We start from the raw sequence: 20,689 nt of genomic DNA, 5'->3' as shown, positions 1-20,689 counted from the left end.
TGGCCTCCCTTCCAGTTGAGGGAGCTGAAGGCTACAAAGAGATGGAAATGTATCAGGAGGACCACAAAACCCAAAGGGCCACCTCTCCCCATACAAGCCAACTCTGACCCTGCAGTCTTCATCAGAAGACCTTCCCTGAGGAAGGAGTGAAGGTTGACCACATGAGAGCAAGCCTTTTTGGTGGTGGCCCCACTGTGGAATGCTCTCCTTGGGGAGACCCGTCTGGGGCCTTCCTTAGCTGCCAGGCTAAGGCCTTTTTGTTCACCTAGGCCATTGGTTCATTAATGTTGCTTCCTATGGTGGTTATCTGTCAAGGCTGGAGTCAGAAGAAGAAGCAGAGTCAGTTGTCAGCGAAGTTAACTCTTTGTCAAGGAAACAGCAAACAACTCGGCAACGCTTTCGGTGGGTCTTCCCCCTGTAGGGCAGTTGCTAGATCTGAAGGTCCCTGTCTTCCGCCCCTGCTAAGGCTCCACCTCTCCCAAGCAGTCTCAAACTGCATCTGTGCACCTCTGACCTCCGTTCAGCTCTCCTGATTACTCTCCATGTTCTTGGAGACCAAGAAGGAGCTTCTTACAGCAGGAGAGGCAGACTCTTTGAATTCTCCAGCAGCCTTGTGACCCCCTCTGCACTGCTTCAGCCTCAGAGTCTGAACTGCTCTCTGTCACAGGCTCTTCCTGCTCAGTAAAACCTGTTGCCCCTTCAGCTTCCAACACCACCTCCTCCCAATCTTCTCCCTCCGAACTCTCCTCTGTGTCCCACCACCAATCCCTGGGCTCTGAGCCTTCCTCCTCTGGCGTTTCCCTTGAGGGTTCCCTAGCTCTTACCTCCCACCACTCTTCTTCACCCAGCTAGTCCCTGACATCTTCTAGGAGGGATGTGTAGGACTTGCCCTCATTGGGCGAACATGCTAGGTGCTTTGCAATGCCCACTGCTATAAAAGAAATATCTAGGTTAGCTCAGTTGCTTAGCATGTGGTGCTGTGATAATGCCAACGTTGCAGGTTCTATCAGACAACTGCATATTCTTGCATTGATGATCCTTGGGGTCCATTCCAAATCTACAATTCTATGATTCTAGGTCCAAATTGCTATTTACTTCTTGTATTCCACCTTGTCAAGTCGCTTATTGTTTCCAGTACGTTTCCGAGCACAATTCAAAGTGTTGGTGCTGACCTTGAAAGCCCTAAACGGCCTCGGTCCAGTATATCTGAAGGAGCGTCTCCACCTCCATCGTTCTGCCCAGACTCTGAGGTCCAGTGCCAAGGACCTTCTGGTGGTTCCCTCACTGTGAGAAGCAAAGCTACAGGGAACCAGGCAGAGGGTCTTCTCAGTAGTGGCCCCCCGCCCTGTGGAACACCCTCCCACCAGATGTCAAAGAGAACAACAACTACCAGACTTTTAGAAGACATCTGAAGGCAGCCCTGTTCAGGGAAGTTTTTAATGTGTGGCATTATAAATACATTTAAATGTATTTAATACATTTAAATCTTTGTTGGAAGCCGCCCAGAGAGGCTGGGGAAATCCAACCAGATGGGCAGGGTACAAATAACAAATTATATTGTTGTTGTTGTTGTTGTACAAAGCGACTGATAATTCATCACGATCATACTATAAAAACATGTGCTCATCTTGTGACGGGACAATATGGTGTCTTCTCGCTAGGGTGAGCCCGGAGTCCCAGGACCTCCAGGGGCACAAGGCATCCAGGGTATCCGTGGCAACCCCGGGACCCCTGGGTCGCAGGGGGAGAGAGGTGCCCCAGGCCCACCTGGAATTCCAGGGCAAAAGGTAGGTGATCAACAGTTGGGTGTGGCGACAGCCCAGTGGCCAAGCGATTCAGGGAACTGACTCAAACGCAGGGAGCAGAGGTGGATTACAGAAGCGCCTCCAAGCTTCTCAAAGCTACTTCATAAGCTGCTGAAAGGGACCCTCCGGAACTCTTGAGATGAACAGTCAAAACTAAGCGCCATGATGCTCTGCCTTTTAATATCCTCTCCATCAGAATTGCCGTATAAATCAAGCCTTGGCTGCTCCTGGGAACATCGGGAGAACCCTGATGGAGCAGAGCAAAGGCCCAGCTACTCCAACAGGCAGTTTCTAGGTCAGCGTTCTTAACTTCACAGTAGGACAAGCTTTATAGAGCCATTATTAGTTGATCAACATGAACATTACCGTATTTATTAGATTTCTAGGGAGCCGAAATTGGAAGCCAGGTTTTCCAGACGTGCCTCTGCTTCTGGTTCAAGGGCGAGAGCTCAGTAGGTTACAGCGTGGTGCTGATAACGCCATGATTTCAGGTTCGATCCCCATATAGGACAGCTGCCTATTCCTGCTTTGTAGGGGGTTGGACTAGATGATCCTCAAGGTCCCTTCTAACTTCACAGTTCTATGATTTCAGCTGCCCCATGATAAGGCTAATCCCCTAACACAGTGGTTCTTGAAGTGAATGGTAGCATCCCCTGGGGGGTCAGTGAGATTACCGGGGGGGGGCGCTAAGAGGCAAGGGGGTGCCAGGGGATGTTGGAGGTGTGCATGGCAATCAGGCTTCGAAAAGCTGGTGTCACGGTCATCCATTTTGTTGATGTAGTTTCAATTGGGTTTCGAATAAATCTCCAACTAATTGTTACTGCTTTGGATTTGACGTGTTACACTCATTCAGTGGATTGTGCAAACCACCATTCTGAGTACAGTGGTACCTCGAGTTACAGACGCTTCAGGTTACATACACTTCAGGTTACGGACTCCGCTAACCCAGAAATAGTACCTCGGGTTAAGAACTTTGCTTCAGGATGAGAACAGAAATCGTGCTCTGGCGGTGCGGTAGCAGCGGGAGGCCCCTTTAGCTAAAGTGGTGCTTCAGGTTAAGAACAGTTTCAGGTTAAGAACAGACCTCCAGAACGAATTAAGTACTTAACCCGAGGTACCACTGTAATGCTTTTTATAAGTTAGGTTAGTGGGCACTAGGGATGAGTTTATGGAACCAAGTGAGCGGCGACCGGAAATTGTTTGGGAATGGCTGGACCAGGGGTCAGCAAACTTTTTCCGCAGGGGGCCAATCCACTGTCCCTCAGACCTTGTGGGGGGCTGGACTATCCCTCCACATCGACTCTCCCCTCCCTTCGTCTCCACATCACCTGACGAGCCCCGGGGACTGATAACCTGTGCCTTGCAAGTGGCAGGGGCTGGCAGTGGCAGCGGCGGAGGGATGATGAGCGGCGCGAAAGGGCTGGCTCTGGAGAGGGGCTGCTTAAAATGGCGCTCAGCCAACTGTGGCTCAACAAAGCCCAGTCCCCTTCCTCCTCTAGGCAGGGCAGGGAGAAGCCAGGAGGAGGGAGGGAGGGAGGGAGGGAGGGAGGGAAGAGGCACCACCGTGGTGGTGGTGGGGGAATGGCGCAGCCCAAATGATCAGAATCCCCATGCCGATCCACGTGGTGATTCCTGGACTGTCTGCGGGCCGGATGCAGAAGGCAATTGGGCCGGATCTGGTCCCCAGGCCTTAGTTTGCTGACCCATGGGCTGGACTCTAACACATATTGTTGTTGGCGGCACCCGTCTGTCTCGAGAGACAATGGAGGAGAGCAGCTCTGAGGGTGAAGCCAAACCATTGGAGAATCACAGCGCCTGCTGTGGCTGTAGAGACCTACACAGGAGAGATATGTTTTGTTGCAGCTGGGGCAGAAGAAGGCGTCTGGTTGTGCTGCTGCAAATGCACCAGGGCTTTTCTTCTCTCTGCGCTCCTCCCAGCTGTCATTCCTCCTCTGGCCACCGCTGTGGATTCACAACCTGATTGTCTGTCTCCAGGCACTGCGGTCGTCTGCAAAGTATTCCCACATGGTGGAGTTGGTGTTGCCAACTTCCATGTCATGTTTGCGGACATCTTTGTAGCACAGAGTGGCAGTGCCAGATTACCAAACAGGCAGAGGAGGCCCCACACATTTTCCTGGCCCTGCGACAACCGCTCAGAATGAATGAATGAATTTATTATTTCAGTCACAGACCAGTTCCAGCCCACATACAATATCAAGGAAGTCTTAAAACATGATAGGGATACATTTGAATTTGCAATTAGGTGTAACAGGTATCTATTTATCCACTTGCACTTTGATGTGCTTTCGAACTGCTAGGTTGGCAGGAGCTGGGACCGAACAACGGGAGCTCACCCCGTCACGGGGATTTGAACCGCCAACCTTCCGATCAGCAAGCCCTAGGCTCTGTGGTTTAACCCACAGCGCCACCCGCGTCCCTAATACAGATATAGCAACAGTTAACTATATATATATATTAAACCTTAGTCACTAACATATAACCTAAAATTATCACTGCTCAAAACAATACTGATTTGATCTTGTGGGCTGGTGAAATCAAAAATGTATTAGGAGATCATTTGCAAGCTTCCCCCCCCCCATTGTGTGGGGCCGCAATGGCGCAAAAACGTGGTTACAAAGCACGGGTCCACATGGATTCTCAGGATTTTTGCACTGGGCTACCCCAAACTCACCGTCAAATTACATATCATGCCTGTAGCCACAGCATGAACCACAAAAATCATACATGCACTGTTTCATTCAGAATATTTTTTTCCCTTGTTTTCCTCCTCTAAAAACTAGGCGCGTCTTATGGTCAGGTGGGTCTTATAAAGCGAAAAACACAGTATATGCATTGGTTTCTAAGGTGCTCTAAGACTCGTCATCAGGTTTTCTGCAAAGGCTAGGTTGCGGTTCTCACTTTTGGGTGGGGGAGAAAGTCCTTCTGGCCTCGGTGCCTATGAGTGAGTCACATCAAAGTCACCGCTCTGGGATTCACCAAAACGCTGCGATTACCTTCCTAGCCCCTGTCATTTCCACCGCTCCCCCGCCCAGACTTTCCCCTTTAAAAAGCAGGGAGCTCAGACATCTGCAATCCCTCTTGCAAATCGTTGTGTCACTGTGACCTGGACTGGGTGTCCATAGTGTTGAGAGGACATCACTTGTATGAGTAGACACCTAATGGGCTGTTTCACGGTGACACAGGCAGGATAATCGTTTTCGAGCTTTGCTGCCGAGGTTGCTTTGTTCCTCAGCTGCTTCTGTTCCCTGACACTTAGAGAGCTGTTTTGCTCCATGCGACTGTGGTTTCTTGGTCCATGCGGCTGCAGGTTCAAGGAATGCATCTGGGCTGCGTTTTGCAGAATGAGATATGCTTATTTCCTATCAAATAGTGCTTCCCTGCAGTTGATTAGAACAGAGTCACAACGTTTTGAACCCTTTGGTTGAAATGGGATTGGCTTTTGGGAGGAGTTCGTCTCTACAGAAGTGCTGTTTTGTGTGGACAGGCAGAGTCCCCCAAACCCTGGGCGGCCCCTGTGTGGAATAACAACTCAAGACAACGTGCTGTTGTTGTTGTTGTTGTTTAGTCGTTTAGTCGTGTCCGACTCTTCGTAACCCCCTGGACCAGAGCACGCCAGGCACTCCTGTCTTCCACTGCCTCCCACAGTTTGGTCAAACTCATGCTGGTCGCTTCGAGAACACTGTCCAACCATCTCATCCTCCGTCGTCCCCTTCTCCTTGTGCCCTCCATCTTTCCCAACACCAGGGTCTTTTCCAGGGAGTCTTCTCTTCTCATGAGGTGGCCAAAGTATTGGAGCCTCAGCTTCACAAACTGTCAATGTGCTGTGGGATTAAAATTGGCCACAACTTTATTATGTTTCGGATGTGAGTACATCTTGGCTCAGGCATTGGCTGTTTATCCCTCCCGGTCCCCCGCCGGGGATCTGGGGAACATCAGGGTTATCCAGTGGGGGGGGGGACGGGCTAGCTCTGGAGAACATATGTTCAAGCAGAGAGAGCCTGCCCCTATTATGCTGCCGTCGCAGGGGAGAGCAATGACAACCTCTAGGCGTACGGCCAACACCTCCCTCAAACAACCCCTTTAACGGGGAACCCTGGTATCGCCGCTGCAAAGAGGAGGGGGGTGTGGGTCACTGCTGCACGCCCCCCCCCCATTCAGCGAAGATAAACTAAAGGATTCCGCCAAAGGCCTGATACCGCCAACATTGTGACATTTTGCTATGGGAAAGGCAAGCCTGCCAACGCAGGGGAATTCCTTCCCAGCCCTTCAACAGCGACCTTGATGTAGCAGCACCTGTGTACCTGCGGGAAAAAGGTTAACCTACAAAAGAAGTCTTAGCTGAGGGTGGGTAGGGGGGGAGAAGCTCTGGAGCCAACTGACGATACCCAGGTAGGATTCTCCCCCTATTGTGTGGGCAGGTAGTTCCTCCCCCTACCTGGCCTGGTCACCTTGGCAACACCTCCCCAGGTGGGATTGGGTAACTGGCTGAGGTAGGCGGAGACCTCCAGGTATCCCACCTGGGGGGAGGCGAAGCCAAGGCTGTGCTAATGGTGCCGCATAGGGTCCAGGAGGCTGCGCACAACCACGCAAATGGCGCCCCCTGTTTAATGTGGGGAGCGGTCACTGTGGTTCTTTGCAGCTGTTGGTGAGGCGCATTTTTAGGACCTGACTTATTTCTGAAATTTCAAGTTGTTTTAAAGCATTTTCAGTACAGCGGTACCTCGGGTTAAGTACTTAATTCGTTCCGGAGATCCGTTCTTAACCTGAAACTGTTCTTAACCTAAAGCACCACTTTAGCTAATGGGGCCTCCTGCTGCCACTGCGTCACCGCTGCACGATTTCTGTTCTCATCCTGAAGCAAAGTTCTTAACCCGAGGTACTATTTCTGGCTTAGCGGAGTCTGTAACCTGAAGCGTCTGTAACCCGAGGTACCACTGTACTGTGTTTTGGTATTGCAGCTGTCTTTTCATTCTTGTCACCTGCCCTGGGACCTGAGGGCGAAGGGCAGGAATAAACTGCAGTAGGAGCGATTTGTTTTGTTTTATGACCCACAAGATTTTAGGGAAGGCTCATAGCTCAGTGGGAGGGCACCTGCTGAGCACCCAGACCGTCTGAGGTACAGTCCACAACATCTCCAAGCAGGGCTGGAAGAAATCCTGGTCTAAGGTCCTGGAGAGCAGCTGCCAGTCAGTGCTGACATTACTGAACTCCATGGACCAGTGATCTGCAACTTCCTGTATTTCAAAGGCTCCCAATCTGAGCCACATAGAGCTTCATCTTGTTATAAGAAAAAAACTGCTCCTTTTCCCTTATGGGGTATTCCGGAGCCCATATAGAATCCTTAAGTGGGTTCTCTATCGGTAGAAGAAAATGACAGAGCCCAACCAGAGAATATTGAGAAGCAAAGCAGCTAATAAGCCTGGTCTTATTAAACTGTTGCAACAGGGTCCCCACTCACCACATGCAGAAGGGAGAAGGAACCTTGAACAATGGTGCGCAAGCCCTTCTATAGACTTTTGAAATTGCCCACCCTGTAGCCCAAGACCACCCCTCTAAAACAGGCATAGGCAAACTGCAGCCCTCCAGATGTTTGGGACTACAATTCCCACCATCCCTGACCACTGGTCCTGTTAGCTAGGGATGGTGGGAATTGTAGTCACAAACATCTGGAGGGCCACAGTTTGCCTATGCCTGCTCTAAAACATCATACATACATCACAGAAGGAGGCAGTCTACAGCAGAGGAGGCGGTCTACAGCAGAAATCCTGTTTGCCAGGATACCTGGTAATGGACACTGATTGCAATACCTGGGCAGCCTGGCCAGTCTTTTGTAATGCTTTTAGTTCCTGACTCCAGGTCACAGGCTCACCCTATTCATACACAAATAGGCCCTTAAGACAGGATTTGTAAGCAGAAGACAATGGGGAGGCTCCCCCCATTTTCCTTCCTTACTGCAGAGGAATATTTGAGGTCACTGGGAGAGTCAAAATGACTTCAGAATTGCTTTTCTTACTATTTCAGACACTTTTTTTATACTTATGTATGTATTTGCCTTGTACATTTATGAACATTTAATTTGTTCCCAGGAACAAGGGTTGTAGTTGGTACAAAAATGGTATTACACACCTGTAAGGTTATATCATATTATAAAATCTGGAAGTAAGAATTGTTGGAGGAAATGTGGAGTGATGGGAACGTACAGTCATATGTGGTGGGATTGTCCGTTAGTTAATAAATTCTGGAAACAGATTGGTATAGAAATATTGGGAACTGTGGGTAGGAAGGTGGAAATATCTAAATTAATGGTTCTTATTAGCCTGAGTAGCACCGAGTTAGAAACAAAAGAGGAATGTAAATGGGTAAAATTGATGGTAATTGCAGCCAGACAGGTTATAGCGAGTAATTGGAAAAATGCAGAAGAGCTAGGGGTGAACCAATGGAGGGGAAAATTGAAAAATATTATAATCTTAGAATATCTAACTATGAAGATACATAAAATGAAAGGGTTTAAGGTCAGTGAGAAGGAGGAGGATTGGTTTGAGAAAATACTGAATTATTTGGGCAGGTTTGAACAATTTGGGGCAATTAAAAAGTTAAATAACCCTTGTCGAAGGAGGAGTGTTAAGGCATATAGAATTGTACATATGGTTGATTTGAATATGTTATTATTGATTATGTATACCCAATGTATCAGCCGCCTGGGGGTTTTCACTGTTTCTGTTTTGGTTGTTGGTAAAAAAAAAGAAAAGAAAAAAAATGAACATTAAATTTATATTCGAGACCTTAGAATTCTTAAAACAATCTCTTTGCAATTTTCGAGCAAGGAAAAAGGTAAACACCCTCCCTGTTGTGACTAAGGGGACAGAAGCTTTGTGGGGCCAGGGGAAGACCTCAAGGGTGCCATTGCACCCATGGGTGCCATGTGGGTAGTCCCTGCATTGGAGGGTGTATGAACCCTCCTCCTCTGATATATAACACCTCCTAGTTTTAGGAGAGGCACCCTGCCCATTCTAGTGTCGGTCCCCACATCTTGGTAGCCGTTTGGACATTTTTCTTTTTGTTCTGCAGTCGTCTCATTTTCTCTAAAAACGTCTTTCTCTTTAGGGGGAACACGGCAAGAGAGGAAGGAATGGGTTTGCTGGACCAATAGGACCCCCCGGACACCCAGGACAAGAGGTGCTCAAAAAAGTCTCACCTTTACCTAGGAAATGAGAGTGGAACCAGGGGTGGCCTTCGGTCATCTTTGATAAAATGTTGCCCTGAGCAAGGCCGAAATTTGGAGCCTCCTAATGGATCTTCTCAATTATGGATCCTCTCAATTTTGTAATCCCCCCCAAGCTTGGTGTCCTGGGAGGGGGGAACCACCTGCACCCCACCCTAACGTCTGGTGGAAGGGTCAAGGTCCATAGCTCAGAGACGGGGCACTTGGTTTCCTGCAGAAGGTGACAGGATCAATCCCTGGCGTCTCTCGGTAGGGCTGGGAATGTCCCCTCTGAACCCTGGAGATCTGCTGCCACCAGATGAAGATCAGCGATAGGGAAACTTTGGCCCTCCAGATATGGACTACAACTCCCATCATCTCTGGCTGCTGGCCATAGTGACCATGGCTGATGGGAGTTGGAGTCCAGCAACATCTTCAACATGTTCCTCCTCCTGATACCGATGGGCCAAATGTCTTGACGTAGTAGAAGGCCTTTGTGTCCAGATGGTCTCTCAGAGGAACTCTTAGTCCTATGTGGTGCAACTGGGGGGAATTCAGCCCAAGACACTGAACCTGATCACTGGCAGAGCGTTCATGGGTTGTTTTCCAGTAGACCTGAAGGAGCGTCTCCACCCCCATCGTTCTGCCCGGACACTGAGGTCCAGCGCCGAGGGCCTTCTGGCGGTTCCCTCACTGTGAGAAGCCAAGTTACAGGGAACCAAGCAGAGGGCCTTCTCGGTGGTGGCACCTGCCCTGTGGAACGCCCTTCCACCAGATGTCAAAGAGAAAAACAACTGCCAGACTTTTAGAAGACATCTGAAGCAGACCTCTTTAGGGAAGCTTTTAATGTTTAATAGACTATTGTATTTTAATATTTTTTTCCAAATTTTAAAAAATTGATTTTCCAAAAATTTTAAACAAATAAACATACCTCTTAATTGTACTTAATCCAGTCTTAGTAACATTGTTGAGTGACTTCCTCAAATCCCCCTGGCTGAATTTCAGTGTATATCATTGTAACAGTTTTCCAAAACCAATTTTAATGTTCAGTTAGAAGCCACCCAGAGTGGCTGGGGGAACCCAGCCAGATGGGCGTGGTATAAGTAAATTATTATTATTATTATTATTATTATTATTATTAGGGAAGAACTATGTATGCTGCCTTAAGGAAAAGTTGTCAAACAAATGTAGGGAACAAACAAACAAACAAACTCTGTGTATTTGGGTGTCTAGTTAAACCCCACTGCATTACAAATACGAACAACAGAGTTCCTTGTCTTGATAAGGAAAAAGGTTTTTTCATCTATTTCCCCCAACTCTTTTTTGCTTCTCAGGGGATTCCTGGTGTCCCTGGGATCAAGGGCAGCAAGGTGAGTCATCCCTCAGTCCAGGATATCCATACAGCTGGGGGCAGGGGGGCTATTGGTTTGTTTTCGTTCTTGTTTTTATTGCAACCCCCTGGTTTCTGTTTGTTTTCCAGGGTGAGGCCGGCCTTGGCAAACTGGGTCCAAGGGGACAACGGGGGCTTCCTGGACCTCAGGTAGGATTGCCTAGTGGTTCCATCACTAGTGGTTCTTTTCACAGAAGCTTCTGCTTTGATTATAAAGGTAAAGGTAAAGTACCCCAGTCACAGACAACTCTGGGGTTGTGGCGCTATCTTGCTTTACAGGCCGAGGGAGCCGGCATTTGTCCGCAGACAGTTTTCCTAGGTCACATGGCCAGCATGACTAAGCCGCTTCTGGCAAAACCAGAGCAGCGCACGGAAGCGCCATTTACCTTCCCGCCGGAGCGGTACCTATTTATCTACTTGCACTTTGCGTGCTTTCAAACTGCTAGGTTGGCAGGAGCAGGGACCGAGCAATGGGAGCTCACCCTGTCGCGGGGATTTGAACCGCCGACCTTCTGATCGGCAAGTCCTAGGCTCTGTGGTTTAACCCACAGCACCACACCGCGTCCCCTTCCCGCCAGAGCGGTACCTATTTATCTACTCACACTTTTTGACGTGCTTTCGAACTGCTAGGTGGGCAGGAGCAGGGACCGAGCAATGGGAGCCCTCCGTTTCGCAGGGATTCGAACCGCCAACCTTCCAATCAACAAGCCCAAGAGGCTCAGTGGTTTTAGACCACAACGCCAACCGCGTCCCCGCTTTGATTATAGTTATCATCATCATCATCATTATTTTCCCCAGAATCAGGACTCAAGGCAGCTCAGAAAAATTAAAACAAACACGTATAAAACACAGATAGTTAAAAAGATGCAAGGTAATAGACAAAGGTAATTAAACTGCAATAGAATGACACATACACACCCCACTCAGCAATGTGGGAATCACAGCAAAATAATCCCTGACAGATGGCAATCGAAACTCAGTTTAAAAACCTCCAATGGAGAAGAGTTCACCACCTTATGAGGGAGTGCGTTCTGCTGTCAAACAGCGCTTATAATAATAATAAAAAAAATTTATTTATATCCCGCCCTCAGCTGGGCTCAGAGCAGCTAACAACAGTCAAAATAGCACAGTGTACATAAAATCACACAGTCAATTAATTGAAATACATTCGAAAATCAGTTCGGAATCAAATTAATGGCAACCATTGGGCTAGAGTTCTGTGAGGATTACCGAAGGAGAGAGGGGGTCAGACTGTGCCTTGGCCAAAGGCCTGGTGGAACAGCTCTGTCTTGCAGGCCCTGTGGAAAGATGTCAAGTCCCGCAGGGCCCTAGTCTCTTGGGACAGAGCATTCCACCAGATCGAGGCCACTTACTATAGAATATATTTAAAGCACACCCAGTTTAAACCGCAGGATGGGAATTGTAGTTTCTTACTCATAGAGCTACTCATAGAGCTACCATCCCAAGCACCCTTAACCCCAGGATTATTTGGGAGAACTCATTTGCTTTAAATGGGCGTCAGGTGTGATTTAAATGTATGCTGTGGTTCTGGCCACACAGACATACACACTGCACGTTTCCAGAAAGTTCTTCCTGATGTTTAGTTGGAATCTCTTTTCTCGTAATTTTGAACCCATCAGTTCGTGTCCTCCCCTTCGGAGCAGCAGAAAGCAGGCTTCCTCCATCTTCCATGTGACTGTCAGGAGTTCAGCCTACACTCGAGTAGGACCCTGGCAGAGACACATGCCCGACTGGCATGTTCTCTCCCTCCTGGTCGATCATTTGGGTGCTTCAAAAGCTTTCTTCAGCCCGAACATCACAGCGACCGATGCCAACCAACACTGGCACACTTAGGGTTCCGCAGAGTTTGCGCAGTTGCGTAACAGACCTCAGCAACTCAGCATTTTGGCTAATCAACTTTATTTACATATACACACACACGGAGCACTGCAACATGGCTCCCTCTCTCTCTAGCATCAGACAGCAAAGAGAAAAAGAACAAAGGACAATAGTCCCACTTCAAGGAACACAGTAACACAAACATCCTGTCTCCGTCACTTCCCACTCTGTGGAGTCAAAACATATACCGTCATGTGAAAGACAACAATCCTATGACTGCAATCACGGAGCAGGAATTCTAACAGTGACAACCCTTCAGATGCTATGTTTGAAGATGGCTATCATAGCAAGTCTCAGTGTTCTCTTGTCCAGGCTAAACAGAACCCAGTTCCCTCAAACGTACCTCATAATTTAGCCCTGAACTTCATTGAAATATGCATGAAGAACTAAGTTCCCCCCGCCCAAGTCTTTGCTCAGAGCAAAGCTGCTAAGCAGTCGACACAAAGCCAGGTGCAAGTATTTGAAACGTACAAGCAAACATCTGGCCCTCTCTTGACACTTAGCTTGTAAATGGCACAGTAAAGGCTAATGGGGAAAAGAAAGGTGCGCCCAGATGAATTCTAGGCAGATTTTATGGCTGGATCCATGCACCTAAGGGGAAAAGTTACAGGTGTGTGGAAATTGCAGGACTGGAATGTGGATTTTGGATACCTTGTGTCTTATCTGAAGGGTATTGTTCTCATGAAGTTTAATCATCAGAAGTAATAACCTTCTGTTAATACCCATATTGGCTATATTGGCCACATCAGCTATATCAGCAGGAAGAAGTGCAAATGCCATCCTTAGATTATTCAGAAGGAAAGGAGCTGGCTTCCTCCCGATGGCCCTTAAAGTTTTCCAGGCAAAATCCTTAGCCCAACTCCTGTATGGCTCTCAAATTAGCCCTTCTGCCAACCTTAAGACCCTTGAAACAGTACAATCAAAATTCTTAAGATCACTATTTGCTACCCCAAAGTGTACACCTAATGCAGTCTTAAGGCAAGAGGCAGGACTGCCCAGAGTGGAATTAAAAGTCTGGGAGCAAGCAATATCCCTCTGGCTGAAAATCCATTACAATCCTAAGGGACTGTTACCTTACTTCCTGGCCGCAGTTCCCTATCCTCCTTGGCTTATGCAAATAACTAACAAGATCAAACAAATTGGCCTAAACCCTGAAAATCTTCTTATTGGAACTCTGAATAAGGCAAAAGTAATTATCACTCAGAGACTTTACGATGTCGAATTACAACAAGAAGACGCCCTACTCCCAGAGACGTATAGATGTCTAAAAGCTTGGCCTAATTTTGCAGCTGCCCCTTACTTAACTAACATCACTAACTTAACTAACATCACTTTCTCCAGAGCCCGCTTTGAGACAATCCCCTCAGCAGTGCTGTACGGCAAACTTACGCGGGTACCAATGCATACGCGTCTCTGCCCCTGTATGTCTAATAAGGTAGAATCTGTCACACACATCCTTCTATTTTGTGAATTTTATAGTGAAGAACGAGTTCAACTTATCTTGCCGCTTTTATCAAAATTTATACCCCTACAACACTATTTGGAATCCTCCACCGAAATTCTACGAAAATACCTTCTGGAAGATTCCTTAAGCTCAATATCATATGAGGTGGCCAAATTTTGCGCTTTAGCAATCAGGAAGCGTAAATCTCTTCTGTTGAATGGCACACTGCGAAGTTCCTTTGTGTAATTTTTTTCCCCTGATGTTGTTGTTGACTTCTTTTTGTTTGATCCTGTGGTGTTCCGTGTCACTGGCTTTTGCCGCAATAAAACTAACTTGACTTGACTTGATACCTTGTGTGGTCTGCCCTGGTCGGAGGAGGTTTGTATTGTGTGGTTTCAGTTCTAGCCTGGAAGGAAGCTCATTGCAGCGAGTAAGGACAGGCGTGGTGTTGCCCTGTAGGAAGGATGGACAACCTGTGGGCCTTAGTCTAATTTCACGTGGGGGCAGCTCAGAGGGAGAGAGCCAGGGGACAGCCATAGCAGATGAAGCAGTGGAACAAGGAGGGTTCAGGTGATGGTGGGTTGGGGGGAGAGAAGGAGGAGGGAGCGATGGGGGGTGAAAGAGGGGCATCAGAGAGAAAGAGAAAGAGAGGAGTGAAGGCTGGAAAAGGCACCTCTGGAGGAATACCGGTGTAACTTCTTTTTAACAGGGTGAAGAAGGAATTGTGGGAGTTCGTGGTCCCGTTGGCATGATGGTAAGTGCAAGCTAAGCGTGGCAGAAAATTCAAGACCTGGTTCTTGGTCTGGACCCCACACACATTTGAGAACCCTTAAAGTTTCTCTGTTGCTGAAAATATGGTTGAGTTAAATTTACGTCCCAGAATTTCAGGGTGGTGGGAGATTCTTTGGAATCTCTGCAGCACTTAAGTCCTGATTCTGCCTGGTCTCCTTTGCCCACTTTGCCATAGTTGCTATAGCACAAGTCTTCATGTTCTGCTAAGCTTTCGCCCTTGTTGGAGCAACGTCTGTTCTCCCTATGGAGCTGTCCTATGTGCTGAAGGTCTAGATAATAAGTACCTTAAACTAAAGTCCCATCACTATGATAATAGACACCTTGGTGGAATTTCACTTGGGTATTCCTCACATTCCTATGCTGATGTAGCAAAGATGGATTCCGCTTGCAGCCTTGATCTATCTCAGACACTTTTGAGAGAGCTCACTCTTTGGAATTCTTGCTTCTGTAATGAACTCTTCTCTGCATATTTACAGGGACAGAATGGCCTTTCGGGGCCGAAAGGGGAGAAGGTAAGTAGCCAAATGTTGAATATATATGTTGAGCATCCTCAGTATTTCCAGACCTGGTACCATTGTTTAACCCAAGCATGCAGTTGGGGGCCCTGCTTCTCTGGGGAAAGAGGGTTTCAGGGTTGGGGTCTACTACACAGAGAGACCCAGTTACTGATTCCCCACTATCTGTGCTCCACTTTTCAGAGGTGAGACACGGGTGAAGGGCCTCATATGATTATCATGGTGTCCACACAGGTTCAAAAGGCAAGAGGTAGTCCTTTAAGCACTGGGGTCCCAAGCTGTATATAGGGCTTTAAAGGTCAAGAACTGCAGTTTCAATTGATCGCAGAAACTACTATGCAGCCAAGGGAACTGGATTTACATGTTCAAAGCTTCCTGTCTTTCACGTTACGCACCAACTGCACCCCCCAATCTTCTGCAGCCGCCCCAAGTACAATGCATTGCATTAATCCAGCCTAGAGATTATCATAGTATAGAGAACTGGAGCAGAGCTAACCATGTCCAGATAAGGTCAACCTGGGTTACCGGTCAAAGTTTATAGAAGGTGCTAAGTGCCATGTAGCCTCCAATGTCAACGTTGGATCCAAGAGTGCTCCCCAAATCGTGCAACCTCTCTTTTGGGGGGGGGTAGTGTGACCCTATCCAGAACAAAACGCATCCCACTCATCTAGTCAGGGGGAACCACTTGATGGGAGTGTCTCAGTCTTGTCTGTGTTGACTTTCAGTTTCTTATATACCTTCCTGCAATCCTGGCAAGAACTCTGCACAGCTTCCAGTTCCCACAAGGCAGGTGGCATCACCTATCCCATAAAAAGTAGTCCCCATCACCTTGGCTGTGTGGCCAGTCCTATCTGCCTTATCTCTTCCCAGCTCAGTTTGTGTCTTTCCTGGCTAAGATATGGTCCCTATTCTTGGGAAGACAGCAGTGCTCACTGAGAGAGCCAGTGTGGTATAGTGGTTAAGAGCAGTAGACTCGTAATCTGGTGAATCGGGTTCGCGTCTCCGCTCCTCCACATGCAGCTGCTGGGTGACCTTGGTCCAGTCACACTTCTCTGAAGTCTCTCAGCCCCACTCACCTCACAGAGTGTTTGTTGTGGGGGAGGAAGGGAAAGGAGACTGTTAGCCGCTTTGAGACTCCTTCGGGTAGTGATAAAGCAGGATATCAAATCCAAACTCCTCTTCTTCTTCACTGAAGCAAAGGAAAGTCATTCATGTTTGTCTGCGGACATTCCTCAGTCACTGGCCACTGTGCCCCCATGGTATGACAACGGTGGACTCTCTCTTTCAGAATTGGCCGAGGGATTTGGCAATGTGATAGTATTAATGAGGTATTCCTTTGTTTTCATTTACACTCCTCCTCCTTAGGGCGATGTTGGATTTCCTGGAGCCAAAGGAGAAAGGGTAAGCAATGTTTAAAGAGGTCAACACAGTCACCTCCAGGCTTGACTACTGTAATTCGCTCTACGCGGGGCTGCCCTTGAAGCTGTCCCAGAAACTCCAGCGGGTGCAGAATGCTGCAGCGAGGCTCCTCACGGGGTCTCTGCCATGGGAGCATATTCACCCAGTGCTTTTCCAGGTGCACTGGCTCCCGGTGGAGTACAGGGTCAGATTTAAGGTGCTGGTTTTGACCTTTAAAGCCCTTCACGGCCTAGGACCCTCGTACCTACGGGACCGCCTCTCCCGGTATGCCCCACGGAGAGCCTCAAGGTCCATAAATAGCAACACCCTAGTGGTCCCGAGCCCTAAGGAAGTCAGATTGGCCTCAACCAGAGCCAGGGCCTTTTCAGCATTGGCTCCTGCCTGGTGGAACGCTTTGTCTCATGAGACCAGGGCCCTGCGGGATCTGATTTCTTTCCGCAGGGCCTGTAAGACAGAGTTGTTCCGCCTGGCCTTTGGCTTGGAGCCAGTTTGATTCCCTCCCCCTCTTTCTTTTTTCTTTTTCCTTTCTCCTCCTGTGATCAGGCTGCATTTTAATATTTCAATATTTCAATATTTTAATGTTGTATTTTAATCTTGTTTTTAAGTTGTATCCATTCAACTTGTTTTTATTATTGCTCGTTAGCTGCCCTAAGCCCAGCCTTGGCTGGGGAGGGCGGGGTATAAATAATAATAATAATAATAATAATAATAATAATAATAATAATAATAATAATAATAAACACTGCAGGGCAATAGGGTAGGTTGAATTGACCCAAACAACTTGCTCTTTTTTGGGGGGGGAGATCCCCATCTTCCCATCACCGCGCATCTCTCTTGGATTCATACCTGAACAGTGACTTCAACTGGATAATGATTTCGGCAAGAAAATGAAAAGGGAAGTTGGGGTGAAGTTGGAAACAAAGCCATCTTTCCCATTGGTCTTAGTGGTTCGTTGCGCCAGGGCGCCGGCCTCTCAGGGGCGCTCCAGGGAGTGGGGGAGCTGCACAGCTTTGCCGGCGGCCTCCCCTTTCCCTGAATGCCCACCAGCTGTGCCCCGTCAACCATATGGGAGGCTTGGGGAAAGGTCGACAACTCTGGAAAATGTGGGGGCGGGGCCTGAGGGATCTTTGCGCCACGGCACCGGATATGCTTAAGATGGCCCTAGTTTGAAGGAAGCTTCTAGTTTCAGCAATGCAGGAATAGCTAAATCAGGCATAGACAAACTCGGCCCTCCAGCTGTTTTGAGACTACAATTCCCATCATCCCTGATCACTGGTCCTGTTAGCTAGGGATGATGGGAGTTGTAGTCCCAAAAGATCTAGAGGGCTGAATTTGCCAATGCCTGAGTAAAATAATAATAACAACAACAATAACAATAATAATAATTTATTATTTATACCCCACCCACTCTGGGCGGTTTCCAAAAGAATATTAAAATACAATAGTCTATTAAACATTAAAAGCTTCCCTAAACAGGGCTGCCTTCAGATGTCTTCTAATAGTCTGGTAGTTATTTTTCTCTTTGACATCTGATGGGAGGGCGTTCCACAGGGCGGGTGCCACTACCAAGAAGGCCTTCTGCCTGGTTCCCTGTAACTTGGCTTCTCACAGTGAGGGAACCGGCAGAAGGCCCTCGGCGCTGGACGTCAGTGTCCAGGCTGAACGATGGGGGTGGAGACGCTCCTTCAGGTATACCGGACCAAGGCCATTTAGGGCTTTCAAGGTCAGCACCAACACTTTGAATTGTGCTCAGAAACGTACTGGGAGCCAATGTAGATCTTTCAAGACCTTATGTGGTCCCGGCGGCCACTCCCAGTCACCAGTCTAGCTGCCGCATTCTGGATTAGTTGTAGTTTTCGGGTCACCTTCAAAGGTAGCCCCACGTAGAGCGCATTGCAGTAGTCCAAGCGGGAGATAACCAGAGCATGCACCACTCTGGCGAGGCAGTCCACAGGCAGGTAGGGTCTCATCCTGCATACCAGATGAAGCTGATAGACAGCTGCCCTGGACACAGAATTGACCTGCGCCTCCGTGGACAGCTGTGAGTTCAGAATGTCTCCCAGGCTGCGCACCTGGTCCTTCAGGGTCACAGTTATCCCATTCAGGACCAAGGAGTCCTCCAACTAGAGAATGCACCACTCTGGCAAGACAGTCTGCCATTTGTCTCTGAAGAAATGGGTTTTCCAAGCAGCTTGTCTGCCATTGCGACAAATGAATTTCTGATTCTCCCTCGCTGGAGGAGATGCTGTTTCCCAGTCATAAAGGAATGTGTAATGCCCTCTCTGAAGAAAGCGTGAATAGAACATTAGGCGGAAGTGGGTGAATTAAACAGCACAGGAGATGTGATTAAGTTGACAATTTGCCACGGCAGCATTTACTAACCTTTTCCTTTTCTATTCCACATTTGGACTTCCTCCATTCTAACCTTGCCTGCTTCAGGACCAATTAAACATCATTTGCCAGTCTCTTCTATGGAGCTACGTAAAGCAAGAATGGTTCCTGGATAGTGAGGCAGGAAAAAATTGATTGCGCTTCCATTTTGACGCTCCATTTTCCTTTCCTGAAACAAAACATGAACTGGAAAGCAATGATCCTGTGAATTCACACTGCTCTGAATTTTGTGGTGCAGTTTCCCAAACAATGTATACAAAAATTGATATATTAGGGGGAATTGTGTGCAAAAGTCGGGGGGGGGGGGAATTGTGGCAATAACATTAAAAAATGCACAATATTAGGGGAAATTGCAAAAATGTGCATATTAGCCAAACCTAGAATCATGGAACTGTACAGCTGGGAGCCCAATCCCCGTGGAATGCAAGAATCACAACTAACCACCGTACACCAGTGCCTGTGTGTTAGAAGACACAGGTATTTAAATGATGGTGAGTTTTCATGGGGACTTTTGAAAAACAGAATGGAAAAAGGATAAACTGGGAAAAGGCTGAGGAAACAAGAGAAGTGGAAACTGACATATGTGTCCACAAGGAATAGCAGTACATCTATTTATTATAATAGTAATAATAATTTATTATTTATACCCCGCCCATCTGGCTGAGTTTCCCCAGCCACTCTGGGTGGCTCCCAATCGAGTGTTAAAAACAATACAGCATTAAATATTAAAAACTTCCCTAAACAGGGCTGCCTTCAGATGTCTTTTAAAGATAAGATAGCTGCTTATTTCCTTCACATCTGGCTGTCCAGCTTTCTTTCTTTTTTAATCCAGCTTCAGTTTCAGCTCTGACTCAAGGTGGACTCATCATGCAAAGGCTTTTCTCTTTTCTGTGCTTGAATCATAGGGAGACCCCATGACGACATTTGGACCTCAAGGCTACAAAGGCAACAAAGGCGATCCCGTAAGTTGGGCTTTTTCTTGCTTTCTGCCAGGAGTTTGCTCACAGAGATTGGTGTGGGGTGTTGGAATCCTGCCTCGGTCAGAGGAATGTGCCACGCTCCAGGCACCGGCTGAATTCCTTGTTGACCTCCCCCTGCGACTCCCGGCAGGAAAACAGGTGAGATCTGTAATCGGAGATCCTTCCCAGATGTGAGAAGAACACACCACTCCTTCACTCTCCTCCCTGCTATCCCCAGGGAGGGGAAAGAGACAGACAGAAATGTATCTACATGCTTTTATTTCTGTCTTTTGCAGCCGTACAGAGTGCAGACATGTTTATTTACAACAACAGCAGAGAGAATATAACTCCACCCATGTACTTCCAGTACAGGTCAGATGACACACTCTGAGCTAACATCCGGTGCTCAGTACGGTGAATGGACTGCCCCTTTCTTCCCATGGTAACAGTCACAAACATCAACATCCTGTCTGGCTTTCCAGCCACCTGCAGCTGACGAAGCTGCTGCTCACTGCTGCATTGGTCATTTTTGGTAACATGGGGAGCCCCCCGTGTTAAGTTGTGGGTGAACATATCAGACGACACAGCAATTCTTCAAACAGCTCTTGTTTATTCAGAGGCCAGAACAGAACTGAACTGAAGGGCTCAGTCAGCCTGCTTATATAGAGCTCCAGTACAACGTTACTGTAGCAACTTTCTAAAACTATCCAATCACTGAACGTCACTTTTGATCCTTCATTTGCATAACTATCTACAGTATCCCCCTGCTGGCCCAGGGTGAGAACTTCAGTACATAACACCCCTGTTTCGTTGGTCTTACGCTACTGATCCCGCAAGCTGCTCTCTGTGCCAC

The 20,689-nt window shown here is 47.8% G+C and overlaps 1 protein-coding gene across 1 annotated transcript in view; it reads left to right on the top strand.

Moving 5' to 3' along the window:
* Positions 1-20,689, top strand: part of LOC310825827 (uncharacterized protein) — a 168,978-nt gene that overhangs the window by 96,743 nt on the left and 51,546 nt on the right. The window contains exons 51-58 of the mRNA XM_083699648.1: positions 1,662-1,787; positions 8,931-9,002; positions 10,362-10,397; positions 10,508-10,567; positions 14,470-14,514; positions 15,029-15,064; positions 16,433-16,468; positions 19,783-19,839. Coding sequence (XP_083555774.1) covers positions 1,662-1,787; positions 8,931-9,002; positions 10,362-10,397; positions 10,508-10,567; positions 14,470-14,514; positions 15,029-15,064; positions 16,433-16,468; positions 19,783-19,839 — 468 coding nt within the window. The remainder of the gene's footprint in view (positions 1-1,661; positions 1,788-8,930; positions 9,003-10,361; positions 10,398-10,507; positions 10,568-14,469; positions 14,515-15,028; positions 15,065-16,432; positions 16,469-19,782; positions 19,840-20,689) is intronic.

The sequence above is a fragment of the Podarcis gaigeae genome (assembly GCF_964106915.1).
Source record: "Podarcis gaigeae genome assembly, chromosome: 10".
Classification (NCBI taxonomy): Eukaryota; Metazoa; Chordata; class Lepidosauria; order Squamata; family Lacertidae; genus Podarcis; species Podarcis gaigeae.
This window is presented reverse-complemented; position numbering and strand designations above follow the sequence as displayed.